The sequence below is a fragment of the Apteryx mantelli genome, chromosome Z, assembly GCF_036417845.1.
Source record: "Apteryx mantelli isolate bAptMan1 chromosome Z, bAptMan1.hap1, whole genome shotgun sequence".
NCBI lineage: Eukaryota > Metazoa > Chordata > Aves > Apterygiformes > Apterygidae > Apteryx > Apteryx mantelli.
The window spans coordinates 79,021,906-79,032,707 of NC_090020.1; the positions used below are offsets into that span (position 1 = coordinate 79,021,906).

Genomic DNA, 10,802 nt, shown 5'->3' on the forward strand with positions numbered 1-10,802 from the left:
AAGCCAGTTCAATCTACTCAGCTAAGGTATTTCTCTCTCTCTCTCTCTCTCTTTCATGCACCATTTCAAAGAAGTGCATCTTTACCTTATTATATTATTAGAATCAATCAATATTATTAATATTACATGTGGACAATTCTGTAAATTCTTCATAGTTCTCCTCCCTGCCTGTTAACAGCAGGTGCATTATACAGTCTCTGGTTAGACTGGTCAACCAGGCTATCGATAGTCTTAATAAGCAATATCTATATTGTGACCTTTGCTCACAGAACTGAATCTCTCCTATAGGGCTGTCAGATTCCTTAAAGAAGTATTGATAAGCTCATTACTGTATTGCTACATATAATTTTAGGTGTGATTTTCACTCACCCTCAAGCATCTAGTAACTTAATACTTTTTTTTCTTCCTAAAGCATTGGCCCTTTTACAATTGATCAAATAGTGAATTAGAGCATTATAGAGAGGAAACATAATCAGGGGATTTCTACAAGTACACTGTGATATATCTTTTGATCTTCTGACAACCTTCATCCCTCTGGATCCTAGGAAGGAAGCACTGTTTTATAGGGATATTATTAGGCTGATGCTGCTTTATACATCTACCTGCAAGAAGCTACCGAATCCGACAAAGATGTTTGTGTGCGTTTGCAGTGAGTGATGCATATTATGTGATGCGAATCTATCCTTAGGGATTGAAAAGGAGAGGAACTGTGCGCAAATGTAAGCCTGCCCTTTCTATACATGTGTGCATACACAGTCTCTGTGTATTAGATACATAGGAGTTTGGATTAGAAACAGGACAAATATGCAGTCAGATCTCATCAGACCAACTCTATCTGCAAAGCTCCATTTTTATTCTGTTTGAAGAAGCTTCATGTCCAGAGTTGTCTACTCCAGCGCACTAGGAAGTCAGCCGGGTTGTCTCTAAAATATTTTGGAGACTCAGACACAATGTACAAATAAACCAGACATGGATTAATTAAGTGTGACGGTATCATTAAATTAGTATAATGAACAAACAGCTACGTATCATATTAAACTTTGCGTAAAATAATTCCAGGAATAGCCTGCAAGTCACCTGTCACTTTCATGCAAGAATACAATCTCTGTACTACCTTTTAGAAAGGAACTATTTAGGGACATATTTGAGCCTGTCTGTATCTATGTCTGTACTGAATGCATGTTTTCATTAATATGTGTGTATAGTAAATGAATGCATGTGCATGTGTGTGTGATAGAAAAACATTACAAACACACTTGTATTTCTCTCCATATGTACCTTTCAGATAAAAGTTCATTCTCGACTGCTCCTTTCATGCAAGCTATGTCTCATTATGTTTTTCAAATTTAAATAAGGAAATTACAGATCTCAGTAATGGAGCGGGGAAAGGATAGCCTGTAATACAAACACTGTCTGTACTGCTCCTTGCTCTATCAAACTGTAAACAAGTTTCTGGTAGCAAAATGCTCTGACAGACTTAACAGTGAAGGCCCCTCTCGCTGGCAACTACCTGTCCCTGGAGGCGTTAACATTGCCAGCAAAGCCCTCTATGAAATAGTTAATGTTAAACAGCGATTGTCCATGTTCAACAAAGGAGGGAGAAATAAACAGATAAGGGTGAGGTAGATCGAAATCTGCATGCCTCATTGGCTGAGCTGTCGGATATTTCTAATGCTTCTGAAGGGTTTGTTACTAAGAACCTGTTAAGTATCTTTAAACCTTTGATCTGTAGCCAGTCTTAACAAAGGTGACAATTAATTAAAGGAGAGTGTATTGCAATAAAGTTACATCGTGGTCAGTTTATATATACTGTCCAAAGCTGGTTCACAGAAGTCACTGTCAATTAAAGTCTTGTTGGAGTCCAGTTCATTATCAATTTTTCCCCCTTGCCTTGATCAATATTTTTGGCTGCTTCTGCTTGACAAACTTAACACAATGTCTATATCTATATGTCTTGCCATTCATTTACATGGAATAGATGGCTGTATATGATTTATTTTTAGCTACTATGTATGGTCAGGCACTTTATTTGAGAGGTTTAGAGCTCTCATCCATCTTTATTTTAAGGCGCGACAATAATAAGCCTTCTCTTCCTTCGAGGGGATGTCAGCTGGATATAATGAATGCACATTAAAAGCTGCATTCACCTGTGTGTGCATTCAGGCTGTGGCTCACAGTGACAAAAGCAAACAAATGCAACATCTGTGGTGACATCCTGACTCCAGCCCACACCAAGCGATGCAGCACAGAGCGTGCAGAAAGTGATTCAATAGATCCTGCGATCCTCAGAATGCCATGATGCATCTCAAGGAGTTAGGCAGAGAGAGAGAGAGGTCCCTATAATATATACCCCAGCTCAGCCAGTGAAGCGAGGGGGGAAGAAAAGCTATAACTTTCACTCACCATGGTTATTATTTTTCCCTCTTTCCGCTGCAGATTTTAATACATAAGGGTCAGTCCGCCATGACAAGCCCCGGCAACAGTCATACAGGCATCGGTGAAGCAGTTAAGTGAGTGAGAAATGTGGCAGGGGCCTGACTTTTGTCAGTTCCTCCGCTTTAAGTTTTAGTTTCTCTTACTGAAGGAAGGCTAAGTTAAGGGACAAGCCAGCAAGCCTAGAAGCTGATAGCATCAAATGAAAGTGTTGTGCTTTGCTATGTAAATCTACAATCCAGAATTTTAAAGGAAATGTGAAACACCGAGTAAGCGCAGGCCTGCGTCAGGATTTCCAAATATGAACTCGCTGAAGTAATGGCAAAACTCTCACAGACTTCTGCCCAGAAAGCACGCACCGGGCCTTCGTTTCCTAAGGAAGGAAGAGGCTGGGATTAATGAAACACTAGCCTATTTGTTAAGGCCGAGATTCAACTTAGCTCACTTAACACCTCACCTGTTAGTGCAAACTCTTACAGGGCACAAACCTGACAGCGCTCGGTGGACGGGTCATATTGAGCTCTACAGCCTCCTGCTGTTATGGAATATTATTGTAAGGCTATCGCCAACACCTACATGAATCTTTGGATGTCTGATGTTTTTCTGCTCTATTTTAAATGCAGGTAACTGGCCCAACAGCCTAGATCATCTCCCCCACTTTTGCTCCTTTGGAACCATTACCGCCTGTCGCATAAACCCGCCTCGGTTCACACTTGATTGACGGGAGGGATGGCAACAGCTCCTTTAGTGTCGTTATGGTCTGTCGGGTCAGTGCGGCTGGCATGCATGCGCATAGGGTATGCATGATAAAAACCACCCTGACGTCTTGCTGAAAAATGTGGCTGCATATTTCCAGTTCTTAAGGCTAGGGGAGGCCTTCCTTGGTCCTCTAGCCCCCTCTGCTCATTGCTTTTTACACCATGAACAGAAAGTCCTATGTCCTCTCTCCTTGATGGGTGCAGTCCACTCTTCTGTTGAACACAAGACACTTTCCGCAATCTCACTCACTCTCTACCCAGGCAAAATTTCCAGTTACTCTCTGACAACTTCAAAAAACTATTCCATCAACTGCCTGGCTTTTATTAAACTATGCAGTTTGAATCCTCTACTAAAGAACGTCCTGTCTGTGGTACTGGCCACTGGCAGATGCCGGATACAGAACCAGGTGAACCGTGCTTTTCATCCAAGTTGTAAAGGATCCTTGATTTTTTTTCCCCTTATTTTAGTGCCAACATTTGTGTTCTCTTCTGGCTGAATATAGAAAAATAAAAATAAAAGAAACAAAAAAAATCCACACTCTCCTGTGTTTTAGTTGTTATTCTTCAGAAATTAGTAAATTCCTGCTCCACCCTCTAATTAAAACCCTGTTTTGACCAGTAAATTCCATGAAACTTGGTTGTTGTCACTATTTTTTTTTCTGAAGAAAAGAGTCCTTTAAAAAAAGCATCTTTTTCTCCTCCCATAAAATGGCCAGAGGCACCAGTATTTGTAGGTATCGATGGGCAGGAACAACCTTAATCTATAAATGTATAGGAAATACAAATTTAAGCTAGAGAAGGGTAAAAGAGGAAACAAAAGATCTAGTAACATAAACTTTATTTTTTTTCTTTCCTCCGCATTATGCAACTTTAAAACAAACACAGTCTTGTAGGGATGAGTAGTTGATATGGTAGTGGGGTTAGTTGGAGAACAGCTTTCAGCTGAGCGCAAAACTTAACAGCCAGACAAGAGATCCCTGAAAATTGGAGTTTGTCTTGGAAATGCTGACACAACCGTAAGAACAGCATCATAACTGGCTGCAGCTGCCTTTAGATACCAAAATCCATGTCCAGACCCCCGAAAAAAGAGTTAACATATAGCCTCCTAATTTATGAAGCGATCTGGGCTATCTGTTTGACATTATCAAATATACATAGACGCTCATCTGTACGGGAGATTATAAATGTACAGGGGGTTGTTTTTTCTCTCTCTCTCTCTCCCATCAAGATATCCAATTGCATTTTGATTGTTTTAAGGGGTTGTTCTTCAGACCTAAGGCATAAAGCCTTCTCTGTTTTATTCTAGTTTATTTGTGCATTTACCTCCCTAAAACTTGTTTGGTTTACTACCATACTAAATGCTGTATGTGTTGCTTTCAGCCAGGCAAGCCTTATGTTTCAATTATGGAGGAGTTTATTCAGCACCTGTATTGCGTTGTGCTTCTTTTCAACTAAATTTCCATTTCCCAAAGGCTATATGCATGAATATGTATACATCCCTCTTTTTCTGTATGTATACACACACACAAATCTATACATTTATACATATATACAAATATATCTTCTTAATTGAATGTCCATTGTCATTGCACCTTTGAATTTCTGAGATATTTAAAATCTTCATAATCATGCTTAGACTTAACAAGGATTTAAAATATCTATCATCTATCTTTGTAATCAAACATAACAGAATATAATGAATGGAAGCTTTGCTTACCTACCCCCCAGGTGTCTTAAATTCCAGAATTATTTATACTTTTGAGAAGGTAAAGCAATAGAAGAACTAAACTATTCTTTTCGTACTGCATTTTTCTAGCTGCATTGACTGCTCGTCGAGTGAGGCTTGGGTCAGATAGGTACACCGTCCTAACCACAGGACTGCTGTGGTGAATTTTGCAGAGGTTTTATGGGTTTTGTACTTTTTCCCCCCTAAATGAGGGTTGAAAGAATGTTGTGGCTTTCAGGTCTATGAAAAACTCTTGTTTTCTCACTGCACACTATCTCCACTCTTTAAGTGTACTCACCCGCGTGTGTTTCAGTAAATCTCAGTTAAGTGTGGAATGCTGATTTCTTCTGACTTCTTAAATAGAATATTATGGAGACCTGTGTGTTTTAAATTAAAACACATTCCAAGGCTTGGGTACAAGTATGCTTCGATAGAAAAGGCTGTTTAAACCTTTGGGGACAGTCCTATATTTAGATTACATTAATTCATAAATATTATACTAAATACCACTTAAATTGGCCTTAAATGACTTCAAAGATAATGCATTATAATATGGCTGTCCTGAGAGCACTAACCTTTATGTCTCCCAGTAACTCAGCCTTTAAGCATACTCCACTGCTAGATAGAAGGGGGGAAGTTATGAATGAATGGCTTGCTAAATTGTTCAAGTGTGATTAGTTAACTCCGCGCGCGTGTGTGTGTATGTGGAAGCGCGTGGGTGGGTCAGCTCAGCCCCGGTAGATTCCTACCCGCGGATCTCAGCACAGAGCCTCTTCCCAACACTAAAACAAAGTACCACAGCGGGAGTGCGTTCCTGCCCCGTGTGGAGAGAAGCGAGGGCTGGGGAAATATGTAACAGCTAAGCTCGTGCCATGAAAGCTTCTTTTCTCAGGGATCTGGCAATCCTTTCCCGCCTTCCCTCGCAGGCTGCTTCCCCCGCACCCCTTTCTCTCTTCGTGTGTCTGCAGAAGGATCGAGCTCCCCTGCCTCTTCCCTGGTATCTGGCCTGGTATCAGACAGGGCTGCTGGTGGCAGAACCTGGGACTTCACTCTCCCTTTTCGGTAGTTTCTTGGGAGGGGGGAATAATCATTTACTTTATCTTCAGGTTCTTAATTTTAAATTTCCTCCTGCTATACACAAGCATTACCATAGGATCTCTTCATAATATTTTGAAGCATACACATCCTGCACTCTCATTTCAATGGATTTACACCTGAAATTACTCTGATTGCTACATTTTTACTCTGAGCTAATTCTTCGTCTTTCCCTACCCCCAACAGAAGCACACCTTCTTCCCCCCCCCCCACACCAACCAGTTCTCCATACACTTAAATAAACTATTAACCAGTATTAACCCTTCAAGGTACACCACTGCCACAGCCTCATTCCCTGGATTAGGAATGAAATTAACTGAGAGTGATGGATCAATTAATGTATAAACATTATGCATCAGTTATGGAAAGCATCTTGGGGTTTCACATTGCCATCCTAACCCCTTTGAGCCAAGTTGGGCTATATTTATGCAATTCTTCAGCTATGCCTCCAAAGAAAAGCAAAAATAAGGAGATCTGAGAGAATAGTATGTTTCATATGACTGAATTTAGAGAAGAGAAAGGGAAAAAAATGTGTTAAAAATGAAAAGAAATGAAATAAAATAAAGCCAAACACAAACCTCATCCTTCAAAGCCCCATCATGCTTTTTGACTTAATAGTAATTAATCACTACTGGCAAGAAAGTAATTTTTTTCCAGGTAGCCAGAGGCACATTTTTATCAGGATTAGCTAATAAATCAGCGGCATCGCTAGAAAGGAGTTCAAACTCTTCTCGGATGTACTAAATAAAACCGATCTCCGAAACGCTGGCAACTCGGTGTCTGTTGAAGCTTCACTCAAACCCTCGCCTGCATTATAGCAATCGTCATCATCATTTTTCCCTCCAAAGTCCAGAACTTCTAGGAGGTTAAAAATGACTATGTTTCTTTCAAGATGAACTCATGCAATTTGGTTTGATGAGGTGACAAGATTTCCCACCTGGCTTTTTTCCTAGGCTGCAGCTTTGAAACAGAGTGAAATGAAGGGAAATGAAGTTAGGATCTTGCTTAATTCAGGAATATGTGTTAAACACATCCAAGCAAGATAAATGATCCCCCTCTTTCTCTCTATCTGTCCCTCCCCCCATTCCTGAGTTTGTGTCTATGAATTCAGACATACAGTACAAGAAAAACTGAACTGCAAGAGGCAGAATCACGTCTATGAAAAAGAAATTAAAGTTAGCGCATAGCTTGATTAATTGCAGGTTTAAAACAGAACAAAACAAAAGAATAAAATCTCATCAGCAAAGCAAAATAAGTCCCCCACCAAGAAATCTCTTATCTAGATGTTAGCTCAGAGGTTTCCGCTACATCGTATTGAGGTGATTCTCTTCGGTGTAGCTTTTACTGTTGTTATTTTTATTTTAAGGAGACCTGAGATAATTTTTACAAACACATGCGCACACACAGAGGCTCAGTGGCTACTCTCACTATGCTTCATGTATTAGGCAGAACCTCCCAGGACCTCTCCTTTCTTGTGCTTTTTACTATTATTCTTATTGTTATTATTAATAATTATTATAGTATGGATGTCTTGTTTAAATGATACCCATCCGACCTTGATGTTGTTTCTAGGAAGCTAGTCTGAAAGAGAAGCGAGGTTCTGAAGGGTTACACTGATCATTACAAATACGAGATGGGTGTTTGGAGGGACCGGCAAAGAAGGAAGGAAGAAATACCCTATAACTTGGGCTGAATCCCCAATCTCCGATCCCTAGATATTTTCTCTAGCCTGTGAGATACTGGTAGTTTGCACAGTCTGGTATTTTCATTCGCATTTCCTGAGGGTGGAAGAAAGGAGGGGAGTGAGTGGGAAAGGGGAAAAGATGCCTCCTAAACATGCCATTAAGTTTAAGATTTACAACTCGCCAAGGCAGCTGGAAAGCTGGAAAGCCAATAATGCCGTTCCCAGCAACTATCCCTGCCAGGAGTCCACCAGGCTGGAGTAGAGGCTGGTACTGAACCTCTCCGTTAACAGAGCAACTTCCACTTCCCCGTAGCCCCCTGAAAAACAGTATCTCCTCCTGAACTAGATCTGCAGTCACACCCCACTCACTTCAGGGTCTAATATTTCTTTTTATTATTATTTTTTAAATACTACGTTTTTAATGAAATAGATACACAAACACACACACACACATTTACAGAACCTGAATTAATAACGTGTCTTGCTTCACTCCCAGGTCTCTCCTGCTCCTAAGTGGGGCTACCATGCAAATTACCTTCAACTTCCTCCCTGTGAGTCCTACTTTCCTACCCGGGGATCTAAGCATCTCCCCCCACTACATGCACCCTCCCCCACCCCCTAAAACGTAGCATCCTCTGTCTGAAATGCACCTCCGGAGAGTCTAACCAGAGAGAGGAGCGGGCAGAACTAGAATGAGCGAAGCATCACACAGGGAGCACGTCTCCACTTCCTTGAAAGAAAACCCAAGAAGTTCCCGGGATGGACTTTGGGCACATTAAAGTAGCACTTTGAATATGTCTGCTTGGAGACTTCTCTCCCTCTGGAATTCAACTGCAACCCATGCCTCCCGGCTCGCCCCCTCCAACACACACACACTTCGTGATTTCATTCCCCCCCCACCCCTTGAGATGGGCTTTTTTATTGTTGTTTATATCCCTGTTCCCACGCTGAACAAAAATAAAATTAAATACCCCCCTGAGCAACTCACTCTTCCTCCACCCTGGCTTCAAAGCGGACTAAAAATAAGAACCCTACTAACAACAGTAAAAATAAAAATTAAAAATAAGAAGAAGAAGAAGAAGAAGAAGAAAGAAAAAAAAAAAGCATCGGTGCCTAACACACAACAGTTGTAAAATAGGGGCTTCCCAGCTCCGCGCACATACGCGCACACACGCACACACACCCCTCGGTGGAAAATGTGCGGCTCCCAAAGATAAATAAAGAAATCCTCTTAATCTTTTTCAGCACCACAGTCTGTGGACAGCTGCCTGCCAGCCGAGCCTCCCTCTCTTTCTCTTTCGCCTGGACTCTCCGGCTTTCTCAAGTGGCTGCATCTCAGCAAAAAAATAATAATAATAATAATAATAATACAGGGGGAGGGAAAGAAATAAAAATACTAATAAAGAAATAAAACAGAGCTGACCCCCTTCTTTGCCTCTCTCTCTCTTTTCTTTCCAGGAGGGTCTATTATTTCTTTCCCTCCGCCCCAGCCAGCCGCCTCCGCCCCCGGCCAGCCGAAAATGAAATAAAATGAAATGAAATCGAAAGAAAAGAGAGAAAGAGAGACCCAGAGAGGGAGCGAGAGCCTGCCTTCCTCTCCCGATCTCTCCCGGGAAAGTTCAGGAGGTAACTCACCTTTGTGCATGCCAGTGAACCTGTCCTTCAGCACCGTCAGTTCATAGATCTTCCCGAACTCCTCGAAGAGCGGTTTGAGGTCTTTCTCGTCCAGGTTACGGGGGATCTGCCCAATAAAGAGCTTAATGGCATCGTGGTCCTTCATTGGGATGGTGGATGGGTTTCCGGGACTATGGTTTAATCCGTTCATATGCCCGTTGGTGCTGGGGTTGCTGTGATTGCTACTCAGGCTGGTATTGTCTGGTTGTCCGTTTGCTAACGTGGCCATCTTTATATACATAGAGAAAATCTTCTTTCCTTTTTTTCCCCCTCTTCTTTTCTCTCTCCCTCCCTCTCTCTCTCTCTCTCTCCCTCTTTCACACACACACACACACACTCACACACACACACACTCCTCCCTCTCCGTCTCTCTCTCTCTCTGGGTCTGATCTGATTTTTTTTTTACATTGAAGATCTGTGTCCTTTCCGTTTAAACAGGCTGGATCGGTTCAAATTCCCAGCCAGACTAGGGGGTGGGGTGTGAGTGTGTGGATGTGTGTGTGTGCGGGGAAGGGAGGCTGGGGGTGGGGGATTGCTTTTGCCTCTACTCTGGCTAAACCCCCTCCTCCCAACCAACCACCCCCCTGTCTGTCTGCCTGGGAGAAGCTTAATGGTATCTTCCAACACAGCCCCTGGCTATAAATAGCACTAGGCGCATGGCTCTTTGAGAGACAGTCAATTTCTATTGTGCCAAGTGAGCAAAGGGGAACGGTTGCGTTTTTAGGACCAATGATGATGATTTTTTTTTTTCCTTTTCCTTTGCAAGCCCTCCGATCAATCGCTGTCGTTATAATTTCAGTGATCATCGGGAAAACTGCCTTTTATTTGAGAGGGGGAAAAAAAAACCCAAGGTGTTCTGACTTTTTCCTATTATGATGATGCCTCTTATTTATTATTTACTCTTATTATGATTTCGCAATTGATAATAAAAGCAGTTCAGATACGGACGAATCCTCGGGCTCAGAGGTTGCTTTTGCTGTTGTTGTTGTGGTTGTGATGTTACAAGCTCTCTTTACTATATCTGTTTCTTGTTGCATCTGAAAAAAAATGCATGCTCTTTAAGCTTTTTTCTTTAATTATGCTGCTGATGATGACATCAAGCTAGGAAAGGCGCAAATTGTATTATTGTAGGTCTTTGGAGGGAGAGGAAAAAATCGAGATGACTATTGTTAATTTTTATGCTGCCGATATTTATTTTACATACAGTCAGCGCGGGCGTTATCTCTTATACTAGCTACGTGTGTGTATGTGTGTATTGGAAAGGGATTGATTAGATAAGATTTCCTTGCCCGACTCTCAAGCCATCAGGATATTCTGTCTCTCTCTGATGGAAACATAAATCGTATTTTGTAGTCATCAGGGATCGGGAGTTGCTTGTCCGAACAATGCTCTCCAGACAAAGTGTACTGTATGGTGGAAATGAAACCAGCTC

The 10,802-nt window shown here is 41.6% G+C and overlaps 1 protein-coding gene across 1 annotated transcript in view; it reads right to left on the bottom strand.

The window, feature by feature from the left end:
- CELF4 (CUGBP Elav-like family member 4) overlaps nucleotides 1–9,611 on the bottom strand; it is a 694,719-nt gene extending 685,108 nt beyond the window's left edge. Inside the window, exon 1 of the mRNA XM_067316241.1 lies at nucleotides 9,332–9,611. Within this exon, the coding sequence (XP_067172342.1) occupies nucleotides 9,332–9,611 (280 nt within the window). The remainder of the gene's footprint in view (nucleotides 1–9,331) is intronic.
- Between the last annotated feature and the right edge of the window lie 1,191 nt (nucleotides 9,612–10,802).